At 43.4% G+C, this 18,399-nt stretch overlaps 1 protein-coding gene across 1 annotated transcript in view; it reads right to left on the reverse strand.

Annotated features, from left to right (window-relative positions):
- Positions 1 to 18,399, reverse strand: part of TRAF3IP1 (TRAF3 interacting protein 1) — a 73,734-nt gene that overhangs the window by 33,412 nt on the left and 21,923 nt on the right. Inside the window, exons 8-13 of the mRNA XM_069465580.1 lie at positions 15,591 to 15,611; positions 14,176 to 14,260; positions 13,646 to 13,729; positions 9,968 to 10,091; positions 8,431 to 8,467; positions 5,345 to 5,421 (exon numbers count right to left, since the gene is read on the reverse strand). Coding sequence (XP_069321681.1) covers positions 5,345 to 5,421; positions 8,431 to 8,467; positions 9,968 to 10,091; positions 13,646 to 13,729; positions 14,176 to 14,260; positions 15,591 to 15,611 — 428 coding nt within the window. The remainder of the gene's footprint in view (positions 1 to 5,344; positions 5,422 to 8,430; positions 8,468 to 9,967; positions 10,092 to 13,645; positions 13,730 to 14,175; positions 14,261 to 15,590; positions 15,612 to 18,399) is intronic.

The following is an 18,399-nucleotide window of genomic DNA, read 5'->3' on the forward strand; positions in this document are numbered from 1 at the left end:
TAGATATTATCATTAAAAAGACTTTAAAAATCTTTATGCTTAAAAGCAAAAAAAAAAAAAATTCTAATAACCCACATGCTAAAGAAGAAATCATACCAAAGTATTTCATATTAAAATTCAGGGAATTTTTAATATTCAGTATCATTTTAATATTCAAGGAATGCAAAAGTCAAGGATAAAGCATGCTTAAAAGGAGATATACAGTCTTAAATATATTTAGATTTAAAATGACAAAGACTAAAAACAAATGAGCTAAGTGTTTTACTCAAGAGGTGAGAAAAAGTAAATACCCAAAGAAATTGAAAGGAAAAACAAAGAGTAGAAATTAATAATAAAACAAAAGTAGATATCTACAAAACCTTAAGTTGATTCTTTCCTAGAGAATTATTTTAATAGTTTTTCAAAGTCTCATCAAGGAATAAAAAGACACAAAATTTTTGGAAGAAAGGGGGAACTAGAACTACAGATATAATATTTTTAAATCATAAAAGTATACTTCAAACGTCTTTATGCCACGACTGTAAAATGTGAACGAAAGAACACTGTGGAAGAGACAGCTGGTCGACCCCGTTTCTGATCTCCGCTTTGGCAGAGCTTCCTCCCACCGTGTGCGGCCCACATGTGAGAGATGTGCTGGTTCCAGAAACCCTCGGCCCCCAGCCAGGCAGGCAGCCTCCTCCATCTGCCCATGTGCCTTGCAAATATTACCATTTTCTGAGCATGTCAGGTATGGAGAAAATTTGGCAAGTTCTAGCCTGTCGTAATGGAATCCCAGATTGTTAGCTAAGCAAATGGATGCCTGAAATAAAGATTTCATTTTACGGTCTACTTTGTGACAAAGTACTGGCCCATATAAAGTCAGTCATAACTTCCAATAAATATCCTAGAAAAGGAGTGGCATGCCTTCTCCTTCCTCCTTTTTCCTCCTCCTTGCTGGCTGGAATGGAATCTAGAAGGCTGGAGTGGGGACAGCCGTCTTGACCCATGAAGTGCCCTGAGCGCGAGAGGTCACACTTGCGAGGGAGGAGGCAGAAGTCACTGCCTCGACTGCTGCCTCAAGACTATGACCCCTGACAGAAAACACTTTCTACCTCATTTAAGCCACTATTGTTCTAGATCTTTCTTTTGCTCACAGCTAAATCTAAACCTAACTGATTCAAATATTAATTACCAAAATAAACTGAAGAAGAAATAGAAAAATGAAAGATAGCCACTGAAGAGGTCAACTTTGTTTTAAAAAACATTAGTTTGAAAGAAGAGACACGCTAACAACTTTAAGACTCCAATACTAAGAGTGAAAAGAGTAGGAACAAGCACAGGACGGGGTAGGGGGGCACCACAGGAGCACACCACCCCAGCAGCCAAACAAGGAGGCTCGTCAAGGAGAAGAGAGGAACCAGCTGCACCAAATGCTGCTGGTAATTCCAGTAAAATGAGGACTGCGAATTAAACACTGGCTAGAACTGAGAGGTCAGGTGACCTCGACAAGGGCACTCATGGGGTTAGAAGAGAATGGGAAGAGGAGAATTGCGACAGCAAGATATGCAATCCTTTTGAGGCATTTTGATACAAAGACAGGCAAGACAATGGAGCAAGGGTTAGTGGTAAAAGTCAAGAGAAGATTTCCAATCAAAATCACAACAGGCTTTCTCATGGAACCACACAAACGATTCTTAAATTTACATGAAACCATGCAGATTTAATAATAGTCAAGACAACCTGGAGAGTGGGGGAGGAGTGGGGGAGGAGTGGAGGGGAACACTTAGAAAGTCTTTCCCAGACTTAACAGTACAGTACCTAAGACAAGAAGGACACAACGGAGAGCCCAGAAATACACCCAGGAAGGACATCTGGGCTCACTAGAGGTGGCGTTACAAAGGAGGGGAGGAGGAGGGGTCAGGTATCTACCACACAACATACAATATAAATTCCAGACCAATTAGAGACCTCAATGTGAAGAAGAAACTAAAATTATTAAAAGAAAACTATTGAGACTACCTTTATAACCAGGATAGAACAGATTTTTCAAACAAGGTTAAAACCAATGTATAAAGAAAAAGGCTGTTTAAATTTTATATCAAAATAGAAAAGTTTTTTAAATAAAAAGATATAAAGTCAGACACAAATAATGGATTAGAAAAATATTTACAACATATGAGACACAAGGGATTAGATCCATTATATGTACTATACTTTGGAACACAGTTTAGCAGTTTCATAAAAAGTTAAACATACATTTACCACATGACTCAGCAGCCCCACTCCTAGGCAGGGATCCTCCTGCCTTTATCTGTAGTTTCAGTTACTTGCAGTCTGAAAGCATTAAACGGAAAATTTCGGAGATAAACAATTCATAAATTTAAAACTGCATGCCTTTCTGAGTAGCATGATGAAATCTTGGGCTGCCCCACCCAGGGCATGAGTCATCCGTTAGTCCAGCGCATCCAAACCATACACACTGTGTGCCTGTTAGTCACTCAGTGGCCCTCTCGGTTATCAGATGGACTGTAGCAGTGTCGCAGTGCTTGTGTTCACACTTATTTTACTTAATTATGGCCCCAAAGCCCATGAGTAGTGACACTGACACACTGTCAAAATTGTTCTATTTTATTATTAGTTATTGCTTTTAATCTCCTACTATGCCTAATTTATAAGTTAAACTTTAAAAGACGTATATATGTATAGGAATAAACATAGTATATATAGGGTTAGATACTAGCCTTGGTTTCAGGCATCCACTGGGGTCTTGGAACGTATCCTCCAAGGACAAGGGGGAGAGACCACTACATTTACACAACAGAATGAAAACATTTCTCCACACAAAGACTTGTATATGAATGTTCATGGCAGCTTTATTTGTAATAGTCCAAGCTGGAAACGACTCAAGTACTCATTAACTGATAAATGGGTAACCACATTGGTATATCCATACAATGGAACACTACTCATCAATAAAAAGGAAAAAATACTGGTACATGCTGTAGCATGGATTAATCGTAAAGTAATTATGCTAAGTAAAAGCAGCCAGACACCCCCCCCAAAAAAAAAAAACAAAAGAATACACACTATATGATCCAATTTATATCCAATTCCAGGAAATGCAAACTAAAACATAGTGACAAAGAGCAGATCAACGGTTGCCAGGAGACGGTGCATGGGGACGAGGGAGCATGGAGAGAGGCGGGGGATGGAATGACCAAGGGCACAGGACAGTTTTGAGGGTGATGGGTGTGTTCACCATCTTGACTGTGGATGCTACAGATGTGTGGAAATAGAATGTCCATTCCGTTGGGAGAGTAAATTGGTACAGCCACTTTGAGGAGTAAATTGGCAATATCTGGTGGAACTGAAGATCTGTGTACACCCTGGCACAGCAATTCTAAGCCTGGGCACAGCCTCTGAAGCCAGGGTTTGCAATCTACAGCCCACAGGCCAGATCCTATGTTTTGTAAATAAAGTTTTATTGACCAGAGCCAGGCACATGCACTTACAGTGTCTACGTTGTGGCTGCTTTCATGCCATAGCAGCAGAGTTCAGTAATTGCAACAGAGACCATATAGCTCAAAAAGCCTAAAATATTTACTATCTGGCCCTTTATGGAAAAAGTTTGCTGATTCTTGCTTGAAGACACTGGCTCTTGCGTGCCAGGAGACATGGAAACACTGCTTGTAACAGCAAATGGTTGGAAAAAAGCTAAATGTCCATCAATAAAGGAATTAATAAACAAATAAAGGGCTACAAGTCTTCAATTAAAATGAATAAACTAGATCTACAAGTATCAAAACAGGGACAGTCTCAGAAACATGCTGTCTGAAGAAAGCAACTTGCATAACATATCAACAAGATAACACTAAACACTCACAAAACAACACTACATGCATGTGAAGATAGGGATACACACTGAATTCATCTTAGTGGTTGTCCTCAGGAGAACAGAATTGGGGCAGCGACAAAAAAAAACTTTGACTTTTCCTGTGCATTTTTATTTCTTTTATTTAAAAAAATCTAATTAAATTGTTGTAAGAAGACCAAGTTAAATTTAATTCTGATGTTTATCAGTATCCTAAAGAAAACCATAAAGACACTTGCTGATTTTTCCCTACCCAATTGTAATACATGTCATCCCTAATTTTGAAAGCAGTAAATGTTCACCAAACAAGAACATTTTTTCCTTCTATCTTCTAAAGTCAAAAGATTTACCAATCTAAAATTTACTCTTTTAAGGGAAATTTGAAACACGGTCCTAGTATGCTTTGTATAAAAAACATAGCTATAAAATTTAAACCAGTCGACATTTCAAAGTTTACCTACGCTAACAGCTTGAAGGGACACGCTCAAGGTTTTCGACTGGGGCTTAGAAACATCACCAGGGACACCAGGACAACCCCTTGTGTGCATAAAAAGGACTATGATATATTAAAATTCCATAACAAGACCACAGAAAAACATTTCTCCTTTCAGAAGAGCAAACAATGGTGCTGTCCGCAAAGCCCAGGCAACTGCATTCTCCTGTTACTATTGTTAGAAGGGCTCCCTCTGATGTTAGTCTCAATTGTACAGTTCTCCTTGGCTATTTCATGATAGAATAGAGCATTTTAATCAGAATTATCTAAAACAAATAACCATTCATTCAGCTGGGGAAAAATATATGTGTGTGTTGGTGTATGTACATACTCCCACACATAAACTTTTTGGAATTATTGCCTGATTAAGCTAACTATCTAAGAAACTTCTCTTAAAAAATATTTATCCTTACTATTTAAAGTGGCTATAACAGAAATCTAGCCACAGCATAGCAGGCGCACCCCCTAGCCTGCAGGTGCTCACCCGATAGCCATGGGCCAAGGAAAGGGCAGCAGCTAGTGGGAGACCGTAGGTTCCAACAAAACCATATCACATATCTGCAGGGAGGATGGCTAGGATTCGGGTACAAATAGAACACACATTTAAAAGCCAGACTTGAAAACTTCCCCAGCTTCTTATTTTGCAATCATCCACGGCCAGGCAGCCAGCCCCCACCCTCTGCAAACAAAACCTGAGGGAAGGGACTGGCAAGGCCTGAAGGGGAGAGCCACGGAGCCTGAGCAGAGCAGGTCTCTGGCTCTTGGCTCCTGAGCTCCTCAAGCAAGCTGCTGCCCACCCAGCACAGGGCTGGATGCAGTCCAGGGAAGCAGCCCCACAGAGCAAGAGCCCCACAGTTTCTACCCTCTCAACTGGGCTGGGGAGGAATGGCATTTCAACACGTAGGCAGACATTACTGATTTGAAAGATGCTTCTAATTTTTAAAGTAAATGTGTGAAACAGACTGCTAAAATGTCAATGTTTACAGAAATCATTCCATTACCTTCTCTCCAGGTTTGGGTGACTGCTGCAATTTCTCATAATCTTTCTTAGTCTCCAAAATTTTTTTCACAAGTCCACCTGTTGAAAATCAGTGGTTTTATGTTAAAAGTTTATTCTCTGCCCTAAGAAGCTATTCTAAATGGGTAGGAGGGTAGAAGAAATACTAAGGTCTTATGCTATCTCTTTCAACACTAAAACAGTTTAATCTTTATTTGTTAAAAGATAGTCTACAATAGAGTGATACAATAGCCGGTGGTGGAAATTACAAAATTTCAAGGTGTTTCAAGGAAATCAGCTCCTTGCAAAGTAAAAAACTTTAGAAGTAAAATTTATTTTCTGCCCGGGCACAGTGGCTCATGCCTATAATCCCAGCACTCTGGGAGGCCAAGACAGGAGGATTCTTGAGGCCAGGATTTTGAGACCAGCCTGGGCAACATAGCTGTCTTTACAAAAGACCCCATCTCTACAAAAATAAATAAAATAGATTTTCTATTTTATTTTCAAAGACTAAGAAGGAATATAGATTAACATCCAAAAATATAACTGCCTATTACAAACAGATATAACAATTATGAATTGCTTCTAAATACTAATACTACTTTTATATTAGGGCAAAGGTATTCCATTTCTTTCACATAGGGTAAATATCACATGAAAAATCATTTTTTAAGTATTATTTTACCCAAGGATGCATCAATATGAGGCTGACTGAATAAATTACGGCAGATCCACACGGTGAAGGACCATGCGGCTATGAAGAGGAATGAAGACGACTTCTCTAAATTGTTATGGAATGAATGCCAGCATATACTGTCAAGTTCACAAAAGCAAGAGGAAGACAAGTATAGATATTGATAAATACACTCACACACTCATTTACTTATTTTTTTGAATGGAAGCATAAACCATATTTTCTACTGTTACCATGAGGGAGGGAGCGCAGAGGGTGGAGACCGGGATCAAAGCTCCACATCTCTGATTATACTTTGTTTCGTACACTGGACCTTAAAACCATGTGAATATCTTACATAAAAAATTAAAAACATTAATGCCTAAAAATTGAAAGCAAAATGAAATAAACTTATTATCAAATTGGCAACCATATGCTAATGGAGAAGAATGATTTCATGACTTTAAAACAGAGTAATTGATTGTACATCCTCAATGGGATATACTCTAAGAATAAAGAGACAAATGGACCTACCAAAAAAAATCCTAAAATATTTTCAGTAATCCTATTGTCGTTAATAAGTAGTGGTAGTGTTCTAAAATCACCGTGTACGTATTATAGGATTAAGCAGCCAAACAGCTGATGTTGCTGAGAGCCGGGATTTGGGGCATGATATGGAAGCGATGCACGTGTAAAAACAAAACCCTATAATCCCAAATCTGAATTAGAAATATTAGTATGAACTCAGGATATGTATTCTTATTTTTAAAAAATGTATATTCCTGGTTTGTGCCATAAAAGCATCTAGAAACAAGGACCAACCCAGAAGCAGCAGGAGCCAGGCTTCTTGGAGAAACAGCAGACATGGGCCAGGACATATACAAAATGAGCCTGAACCATCTTGTCATATCAGAAAACAAGGAAGCTACAAAGTCTACTGGGATGTGTCAAAAAGCCTCCCAAAAGATAAGTGGAATAGGCTCCCACTGGTCAAATACTGGGCAATTTAAACATCAGTTAAAAAAAAAAAAAAAAAAAAACTGAGATGGAATGAAATGAAACACATAATATATGTTAAAAATTCATGACTTCATACAGATACCAGAAATAACCCCCAAAACCAAAAAGCCCTCATTAGTTACCTTTCATGGGTGCCAGGAAACAAAGTCACTATAATGTGAGACCCCCATCTCAAAAAACAAAAAGTCACTATTATGGAAACGGATCAATACAGGAAAAAGCATTTAGCCTGTCTCTTCTGTAGGAGCTGTGCCTCAGGGTAGTCAAACCCCAGGGGGGTTGTACCACTGAGTTCTCTAGCTAGAGAATTCCGAAGGGAAGATGAGATGCCAGTATCACCATTCTGCAACCCTTAGTGAAAAAACAAACCTAGCCTAACATCACAAGCCAAGAGTCAACCAGACATTATGAAGACAGAAAATCATCTATAAGGTATTCCTGCCCCAAAACCCTGAATCCGACCCAGTCTCCTAGAACAATTGACAGGTTACAAAGGGAACAGAAGAACATGGCGCTACACACTATGGGGTTTCGTGAGAAATTCCGAAGGACAACCCAGCCAGCTTCTTCGCCAAACACATCACAAGTGGATGGGGTTACAGATTAAGAGAGACTTAATAGTTAGATCAATCAATTGCAATGCAGGGACCTTACATGGATCCTGACTCAAACAAACTAGAAAAAATATACAAGACAACTGGAAAAACCAGGTATTTGATGACATTAAGGAATTATTAAGTTCTTCTATATACAAAAATGGAATCATAGTTTTTTTTTAAAAGAGAGCCCTCATCTTTTAGAGATATATACAACATATTTCCAGATGAAATGATGTTCTCTGGGTCTCTGGGATTTGAAAACAGTCTGGCGGGGGGCGGGGGGGTTACACAGGTACAAGCTCAGTAAAACAAGATGAGCCGATCGCTGCAGAAGCTGTGTGACAAGCACAAGGGAGTTCATCAGGCTACTCTCTTAATTTTGTAAATGTTCTAGATAAAAGGAAACACTGCTCTTGGGACGAGAACAAATAGTACTACAGACCTGGACTTGGGAAAGATCTTATCTCTAAGGTCATCTATTTCCACCATCTGATTTTATGGTTAAGAAAAGAAGTCGTGTGCGTGACAGCTCACAGCGAATCTCCAGTGTCCTGCAGTGTCCTCCCAGTCCTCCAAGGACAGACAGCAGCCCTCAGCGTCCACACAGGAGGAGCCCACACCCACAGGGTGCCACGTGCTGCTACTCTGACCCCAAGCCAGAACCTGGCACACAAAAGTCTCTTATACTGGATCCTTCCCAAGCGCGCGCGCGCACACACACACACACACACACACACACACACACAGAGAAAGCTGCACGCACACACATGAACACACACACTCACCCCCAGGACTCACCATGCTTCTCCTCTTCTTCTAATTCCACTGCTGGTACCTGCGCAGGAAAGGAAGGAGGAAAAAGAGAAGATTCAGGTTTGTTACATTCCCCAAATCATGCTTTTGTAGATCTCAAAAAAGGAATGACAAAATTAAAGAAGGTAAAAAACTAACTGAAAAATTATAGGAAATTTTTGTCTACATAAATCTAAAAGCTAAAGTATTATTAGGTTAAGTATGAAATGTCCAAATTTCTTAAATACTAAGGTTGACAGTTGTTATCCCTGACATTTCACTTTGACACTTCTTGTTTTATTTTTATTGTGAAGGTACATCCTTGTTCTTTCAAATGTACTGTTTGCCCCTTGTGATTATCTTTCAAAGTTTTTTTTTAGAGGAATTTTTTTGAAACCTTGGATAAGTCAAAAGTTCATGTTATTTTCAAATCTGAGTTTCATCGTGGAACCCATGCTTCACAGACAGCTTGAAATATCAACAAAGTGTTTGGGAAGGATGTGGCCAATGAATGCAGAGTATGTCGATGATTTGAGAAGTTCCGTTCTTGTGATTTTAACCTTGAAAATAAGCCACGTGGGCGACCTGCCACCAAGGTGGATAATGATGAGCTGAAAGCTGTATGTAGTGGAAGTGAATCCATCTCAACCTATGCGTGAATTAGCAGCAAGGTTTGACATTACTATTCCAACAATATTGGACCACTTAAAGCAAATCAGTATGGTAAAGAAACTGGATAGATGGGTTCTGCATGAATCAAATGAGCATCAGAAGAGAAATCATCTCGAAGCTTGCCTTTCTTTGCTGTCACAACATAAAGGCGAACCATTTCTACACTGTATTGTTACATGTGAGGAAAAATGGATTCTTTTTGACAATGTCAAGCATTTGGCACAATGGCTGGATAAAGATGAAACACAGTCCAAAACCGAATATTCACCAGAAAAAGCTAATGGTGTCTGTTTGGTGGTCCAGTGCTGGCATTATCCTCTACAGCTTCATGAAACCTGGGCAATTTGTTACAGTGGATGTCTACTGCAACCAATTGGATGAAATGATGAGGATGCTTGCCATTAAGCAGCCAAGACTGATCACTAAAGACCAGCCAATCCTCTTGCAAGACAACGCTCGACCACATGTCACACATACAATGCTGCTCAAATTACAGAGGCTGGACTTGGAAACTGTCATCCACCGTATTCACTAGACCCTGCACCAACTGACCGCCACTTCTTTCAGGCTTTGGACCACTTCTTGCAAGGAAATATATTCCACTATCAACAAACTGTGGAAAACGCCCTTTGCGATTTCATTGCCACTCACTCTCGAGGCTTCTTCACCACTGGCATAAGCAAGCTACCGTTAAGACGGCAAAACTATGTTGACAGTTTAGGTGTGTACTTTGATTAATTGTACTGCTTCTTACTTGAGATGTAATAAACTAAACTTTTGATTTGAAATCGGTATTCATATTTAATAACCTAATAATTTCAATGCAGAGAAAATATAATTATTAAAAAACATCCTGCTTCAGTTAACTAACCATTTCAATTTCTGACATTTCAGAGATCTGAGGGGCAGCTTCCACCACAAACTGATCATCCTCTTCATGGTCAGAATTCTGTGAATCTATAATCACATTTGACACGGTTTTACCACTCCCTGTCCTAAATAAAAAGAAATTAGATTAAATTAGAAATGTTCTGTCAGTCACAAGTTTTCATCAATCCTAAGCATCTGGAACTATGTCAGGGTTATCTGAGAGGAATTTAACCACTAATCATCTCTAGAACAGTATCACAAAATACAAGCTGCAGCTGAGATGAACTGTATGGAAACTGTCCTCAAGGAAGCCCTCCAGGCCTGGGTCCCCGTGAGCCTTGTCCTGTACCTGAGACGCCAGACGCCCACCCTCACCCCCACCCAACTGCCCTCCTCGTGCCACTGGGACCTCCTGGTCCACGCCCCGCCTCCTGCCCCAACAGCCTCCCTGTGCCCTCTGTTAACAAAGGCCTCGGGCCCCTCCTCTGCTGACCCTGGCTCTCTGAAGTCAGCCCTTTCCCTGCCGCCCTCCACCTGGAGGGGGCCACTCTCCCAAGTTGCAAACCTCGAGCAGGCAGTTGCACTGGGGCCCCAACAGCCAGAGCTGCCCCCAGACCTCTCTACACACAGCCGGCTTGACTCCTAGTCTTGGCTGCTGCCCTATCCCCTGCCCAGCACCCCACATATGCACGCCACTGCTACCCAGGACCTGTCATCATTCTGGGCGAGTCAATGTTCGGTAGGCTGGCCCTGCAGCTCCTGACCTTGTCCTCCCCAGTGACCACCTTCATCCAAGGGCTCTCTCATGCCCTCCAAACCCCCCTGCTGGAACTGTCCCATCTACAGCTTCCCTACCCAGACCACTATCAGCGTCCTCTGCCTCAGGACTCATTTCTACTGCACTGGGCCTTGGCCACAAGCCCACAGACCCAAATACTCTGTGGGCTTCCCATCAGCTACTCCTGCCTTGGTGCCTGCCCTATACAACTTAACATGACCATGCTTCAACCAAACCCTGCCCCCTGTCCCACTATCACTCTGTAGTACGTGGACACACACAGGTACACAGATGTACACACCACACACGTACACACACACCAAACCTCTGCCTTGCTTCAGTGCAATACACAAGGTCCAGAGGGAATCCATACACTTGGGAATGAGCCCTTGAAATAACACCCACCTCCCCAAACATCCTCAACTCCACCTGTGGCGCACTCTCACTTCAACAACCATCTGTCTTGGCTCCACCAGGACTGACCTCACCTCATCCCTCCTCCCTGCTATGTCAGTACCCCAGGAAGCCCTGGGGCTCCAATCTCCTTGGCTCTCGAACTCCCTACACACCCCCACTGTGGCCCAAGTCCTGCCCTACTTATCCCCTGACCCCCCACTATGTGCTCCACCCTTGCCCTGCCCCAAGTACGCTGCCCCCTGCGGTGCTCAGCTGCCACTGCTCTCGCCCTGTCACCCCCACCCCCACCACTGGCCTCCAGTCACAGGCCCAGAGGGAGGGGCAGTATTTCCTTGTGCTGACTGTGGCTTCCACATCATTCTCCCCTAAAGCTGCCAACTCTGAATGTCATGTTGCCACATTCCTGCCCTCGACCCCATCACTGCTGCCATCAGCTGCCAGCCCCTGCCCCTACCGCCACTCTCACCAACGCTGCCCTGCCTCAAGTCTTGGTTTCCAGTACTGAGCAATGATCCTACCCAAACCCTGGCCTCAGATCCCTGACCGCTCCTGCAATGACCCCACCTCTACTATCTGCCACCCACTCCCAGGGGCACACCTGTCACCACAATTGCAAGCTCCTGATCTCACATCTAAGCACAATCCCCACTCTCTGACCACCACCTCCATTTTTCCAGTCCACACCTCCTAGGACCCAACTCTAGTGATCCTTTGACCCCACCAGCACCTCCAGCCTCTTAATCCCATGACCTTTTTTTTTTTTTTTTTTTTTTTGAGCCAGAGACTTACTCTGTTGCCCGGGCTAGAGTGCCATGGCATCAGCCTAGCTCACAGCAACCTCAAACTCCTGGGCTCAAGACATCCTCCTGCCTCAGCCTCCCAAGTAAGTGGGACTATACCCATGCAACACCAAGCCCAGCTAATTTTTTCTATATATTTTTAGTTGTCCAGCTAATTTATTTATTTCTTTCTTTTTTTTTTTTTTTTTTTTGTAGAGACAGGGTCTCGCTCTTGCTCAGGCTGGTCTCAAACTCCTGAGTTCAAATGATCCAACCGCCTTGGCTTCCCAGAGTGCTAGGATAACAGGCGTGAGCCACCATGCCTGGCCAACCCCCATGACCTTTTCACCTCCTTCACCCCATGGGGTCCTCTCTTCCCTCACCAGCATAAATCCCACCATCGACCGTGGCTCTTCTGCACATTCCAACTCCCTTCCTCTCTCTCTGACGACATCTGGCTTAGCACAACCCCAGCCAGCCCTGTTCAACCCAGCTCTGCACCAGCCGTGCCTACCACTGTGCGGCTGACCACAGCTGGAGAACAAGGTCACGGCCACTGTGACTCCCCTCTCTTTACACCCACACATGCCTGATGCTGCCCTGCAGTCAAGCTCTACTTCCCTTGGCCGGGTCCTGCACCCTGGCTCTATGGGCATATGGTCCTCCCATCATCCTTGTGGGGGTGGTGCTGTCCTGTGCAGTGTCCTGGCAACCCTGTCCCCAGTCCCTCAACCACATGTCAAAACCTTCTCTCCTTCACCCTCCAAGTGATGACACTAAAAAATGCCTCCAGACGTGGCCCAGTGTCCCCGGGGGAAGGGGTCACCTCTAAATGCAAACCTCTACCCCAGTCAGTGTATTATTCACTGGCCCACTCTTGCGCAGACCAATTCACGCCGCCTCCTCTCTCCTCTGACCTCCTGCTCCTCTTCCCCAAGACGCACTTTCAGCTCACAAGAAAAACAAAACACCAGAGAGAATCAACTTAAGAATCTGTACTACACATCAGCTCTCCACGGCCCCGAATCCCACACCCACACGGGGACTTCACTCCACCAGCTCCCCTATCCACCTCTCCTGCATCATCAACCTCCCCCTCTCCAGAGATCATTCCCCGTATCAGGAAAATGTAATGTTTCTCCCATCTTAAAAACAAAAAGTAATGACTTCCCTTGACACTGTCTTCCCCACTAGCTACTGTCTCATTCCTTTGCTTCTCTTTGTAGCAAAACTCCTGGAAAAACATGTCTACTACTGCTGTCTTCAATTCCTGCCTCTTATACAATGTGAAACCCACTCTGAGCCCACCTGCCTGTTGCTTGTCTTTATATTGCTATAACTTTCTGACAACCTTCCATTTTTAATTTTTGTGCAATTCAGCATTCAAACCATTTTTCCTCATTGTTTTTATGCTTAGAAAGACTTCTATCTAGAGATCAGACAAAAACACCCCAGCAGTGTCCCAAACATTTTAAGATTTAATTTTATGCATATGTAAATTTTTCCCCTTTCATTCATCTGAAATGTCTGTTGGTCTATGGTTTGAAGGGAGGCTCTGCCCTCATTTTTTGCTTCCTCAATAGCAAGTTTCCCAGCACCACCTGCTGCATCCCCGACCCCATCTCCCTGCAGAGGCACCAGTGCTCCTCTGTCCCACCGTCCCCACATACCGGAGAGTATGCTGCATGACCAGAGCCAGCCTTACCTGTCTATTGGCAACGCTTCCACGCTTTCTTGTTGTTTGACTCGGGGAGGCGCTGGCCTGGCACTCCCAGGCCGAGGTATTCTTCTAAACCCAAATATTGGAAAACCAAAAAAGAGACATGAAACACTTATACATTTCAAAGTGGGCAAAGAAAACCCAGGTTAATGTTAACACTAGTTCCCAGGCCATCATCAACGTGCTATTTAGGACATACCACCCCACAGAGAGTAGGAACAGTCCAGTAACCTGCATCTCTGACACTTGTATGTTCAGTAATTTCAAGGTACAAAAAAATAGCATAACTATCTTTAAGCAAAACATGATATAATTTAGCCATAATTATGAATTTCCCTAAATCTCTAAAATAGTCTACATATTGTTATATAACTCAGGTAGTGAAAAATTACGTAAATAGTTTTTGCTTTCTTTGTACAAGTAATTGCTCAGAAGGTAGCTCAAGCACTCAGGAGACAGTGAAAGGCACAGAGAGGAGCACCGCAGCAGAGTCCTGGGACCAGAAGCACACAGACCTGACACCGGACAAAAGCTCACTGGGGCTTTCTGGATTCTCGGACACCTCAGACTTCTCTCGGCCAGGAGGTGCAACTTCTCCTTCTAAACGGATGACAAGCCAATCAGCAATTCACAAAGGAAGAAACACGAACAACTAACAAGTATTTGAAAAGAAAACAATCAAATAACTACAAATACAGATGAGCTACTTTTTCACCTATCATTTTGATGAAGATAAAACAGAGTTCTGATGTCTAGATTTGGGGAAATGCAAACTGGTTCAACTACTTCAGAGATAAAATCCAAAAACAGACCAAGCAACTCAGCATTTAACTTAAAGGACATCCAACCTAAGAAATGAACACCTCTCCAGATGTTCACTCATCATCATTGATAAAAGTGACAAACAATTGGTAACTAAGTAAATCATGGTAAAGTCACATGCTAGACCCTTTTGTGTAAAACAATGTCATCATCAACATATAATCAGTAATGCAGTATAGTAGTATAGCTGTAATTACAAACACATATGGCACTTTAGAAGAATATTCATTCAAGTTATGAGCAGTGGCCTTTTTATTCTCTTCTTCATATTTTTTTGCATTTTAAAATTTTTCTATCTTGGGGATGTACCATATTATTTTTATATTCTGAATACAGTTTTCTTCATTTTGATAAAAAAATTTAATCACTAAATAACAAGCCCAAGCTATTAAGACAACTAAATTTACCCTCCCTATTTAAAGTAAAAGAAAGTTATACTTCAGAAAATAGTAAAAATAAATCAGAATTTGAATATTAGAAATGTACTTCATACTCTGGAAAAACTCTTAAAATGTATTCGTTTCAAACTTAAAACATATACATTAAATCTCAAATTAAATTGGTATAGTTAAGATTCATTTCCATAAAATAAACTACTTTCACTCAAGCAATTTGTAACACATAATTCAGAGAATACGTGTTTCCGTGTTTCTGTTTATACACACACACTCTATACCAAACGTACTTACTTAAGCCCATTTCTTTTTTTTTTTTTTTTTTTTTTTTTTTTTTGAGACAGAGTCTCACTCTGTTGCCCGGGCTAGAGTGAGTGCCGTGGCGTCAGCCTAGCTCACAGCAACCTCAAACCCCTGGGCTTAAGTGATCCTACTGCCTCAGCCTCCCGAGTAGCTGGGACTACAGGCATGCGCCACCATGCCCGGCTAATTTTTTGTATATATATATTTTAGTTGTCCATATAATTTCTTTCTATTTTTAGTAGAGATGGGGTCTCGCTCTTGCTCAGGCTGATCTCGAACTCCTGACCTCCAGCGATCCACCTGCCTCGGCCTCCCAGAGTGCTAGGATTACACTCTGGGAGTGTATTGTGCAGATAGAAGAATGCTCAATTGCACATGAGCCACCGCGCCCGGCCAACCCCATTTCTTACCTGCATCGCTGGGGGAGTCGCCTAAAAAAAAGCACAGGAGAAAATTAGCTTCTGTGTAAATAAAACCTCAATATGCTGAATGATCAGAGCAGAACTAGAGAAAAAACAGTGTAAATAACGTTGCATGTCTGTTAGAAAGAAAGGGTCATTTCCGCACAGCCTCCTTTCTAATTTCGTACTGCCATTTTATTTTCAAAAACAGAAAACAAGGAGCAAACAAAACTATGAATCATGAAATGTTATTACATAAAAACAGGAAACAGCGATGTGAAGAAAGTATATCACAGAGATGAATTAAACAGGACACAAAAGTTGGTGAGCCGGGAAGCCATGGAAAAACTGCTTCCAGACAGTCTGCACCCGGCACACCAAACCTCCAGGCCATTGTACAACTGGGTCAAACCAGACACGAGCCCATCTTACAGAACTGATTGGTGAATATTTTTCTATCCGCTCCTGGGAGCAGAACATTCCCCAGCACAAGATAGGAGTACCTCTACACCTGACAATCCTTCTTCAAGTGCTGTGTTTTAGGGACAAATATGACCTGAGCAGTCACAGGTTAATCAGCAGTGGCACCATACGAGTGGAGTGGACTCAAAGCCACAGGTGGATAATTAATCTTTGTTTCACGCTCCCATGAAGCATGAATGCATTTGCAGAAGACCAAGGACACTATGCGGGGAGGGATGGCCCCACCCAGACAGGGACGGTCTCACTCGCATGCCACGAGGAATCAGCCTAGGTTACTGTGAGGATCCACATGCAAACACAGAGTGAAACGCACTCCTCAGACACTTCTATGTTGTCTATTCGCAGGGAGGCCAAGCAGATGACCCAGGTCCTCAACTCCAAACCCCCAACTTTTTCTTCAGAACTCATGCCACCAGGGTTTCATCGGGGTATCAGGGACAGATCCTGGGTTCACACAGTGCTCAGAAGGTGACTGAGAGGTGGGGTCATTAATCATGAGGCCGATACCCAGAAGGTAAGCGAGCACAGTAAACTCTGTACCTTGTGCAGGTCGGGTCCCTACCCCACTTCCAGGTCCCACCCCCGGAGCCCCAAGGCACCCTCCGCACGCCGACTCCACCCTGCCCTGCTCCCACAGTACCAATGCTCCCGCCTTCTATAATCGCAAAGCCTCACCCCCACCAGGCTGGCACCGTCACCCAGGCACCACCATCACTCACCGTTTCTCTCTAGCCCAGACCTGTCCCCTAAGCTCTAGGCCTGGTCCCTGATGACATCTAACAGCCCTAGAATCCCTCTGTTGCCCACCCCTCGCTCCACCACAGCCCAGGCCACTCCCCTCTTCTCTGGACTGCTCTTCAAGCCACCTTAATTAACATGGCTACTCTTTTTAAAATCTAAATATGATCATGTCACTCCTCCTAAAAATATTATTGGCTTCCCTCTGCTCTTACAATAAAGACTAAACTCCCTAACCGGCCACACAAGGCCTGGCAGGAACTAACCGGGCTCTCTCCACTCCCCCGGCTCTCGATGCTTCCACCATACCGAGCCAGCTGGTCTGCTGAACATGTCCCACCTGGGACCGTCATTTATGTAGTTCTTTCTGCCCAGCAGGCTCTCCTCAGCCACCCTCACCACTCTCCAGGTCACCCAAGGTCCCTTCCACCCCGACCACCCCCAGCACTTCTTGTCAAATGGTCCCACTTTATCTCTGCAGCCTCATCTCAGCTTGTGTGCAAACGCCAGGAAGGCAGGAGACCAGTCCGACTTTCCTCACTGATGCACTCCCTGCCTTGGCCTGACACACAACAGGCCTTCAACAAATATTTCCTGATTGAGCAAATCAACGAACATCCTCCCTTGCCCAGCCACGCCACATCCCGGCCCAGCCGCCGCAGCCTGCACCAGCCCTGGTTGCATGAGGCACCTGCACCACTGCAGCCCCATACAGAGCTCCAGGGCCTTAACTGCTGAATGTATAACTGCACCAGGACTTTTTTAAGTGCTGAGAAACATTATGCTGAAAGCAGAATCTCACTAAGGTACAACTTGACACTGCAAGAACAATACAGAAAGAAAAACCATAGTAGCAACAGCATTTTGAGCTGTTCAAAAGTCCTCTTTGAACATGAGGTCTGGGTGGTACACTGCTTGGCTTGTGGGGCTCTTCCAAACTTGTTTCAGGGATCACTCAGGACACCCCCAGAGTCATGAATGATGCCACTCTGACCTTGCTCAGAAAGCACACCGGGAATAACGTAGCAAGTCTCATGTTAACAAGCAATAGCCTCCTCAATTCTGGTTCATGCAAAAAGACAGAAGTGAATCGTTTGCCATGTTCAGACCCAAGGGGGGAAAACCTTGGGCTCTGGACTGTGTCCTTTTGAGAAGAAAGGTGCCTGACACCAGTGCCACTCTGGAGTGCTCTATCTCCTCTCCCCAGGAAAGGGGTGAAAGGGGAACGTTCTTACCTTTCTGCTTCACTGCTGGGTCTGCCTCAATATTCTCACGCCATAGACTAGTTGAATTATCATCTGAAATACTAGTTGAGTTAGTATTAGCTTCTTTTGTTCCTAACATAAAACAGTTTAAAATCGGTCATTAAGACTGTCCACTGAAGGGCTGGTGATCAACGGCTTCACTAACACCGAGCACACTTACTCATCTGTTTCCCGACACTGCAAGTTTACGAAGGACTGACCAAAGGCAGCTTTTAGGAAACACATCCAGGATGTCCCTATCCCACGTGTGGCCCTGGGACTAGGTGAGAGGGAAAGGATGCCCCAGACTGTGAGTGGGCGTCAGGTCTACTGAGCCAAGGAGGAAGCTTGGG

The sequence above is a fragment of the Eulemur rufifrons genome, chromosome 1 (assembly GCF_041146395.1).
Source record: "Eulemur rufifrons isolate Redbay chromosome 1, OSU_ERuf_1, whole genome shotgun sequence".
Taxonomy (NCBI): domain Eukaryota; kingdom Metazoa; phylum Chordata; class Mammalia; order Primates; family Lemuridae; genus Eulemur; species Eulemur rufifrons.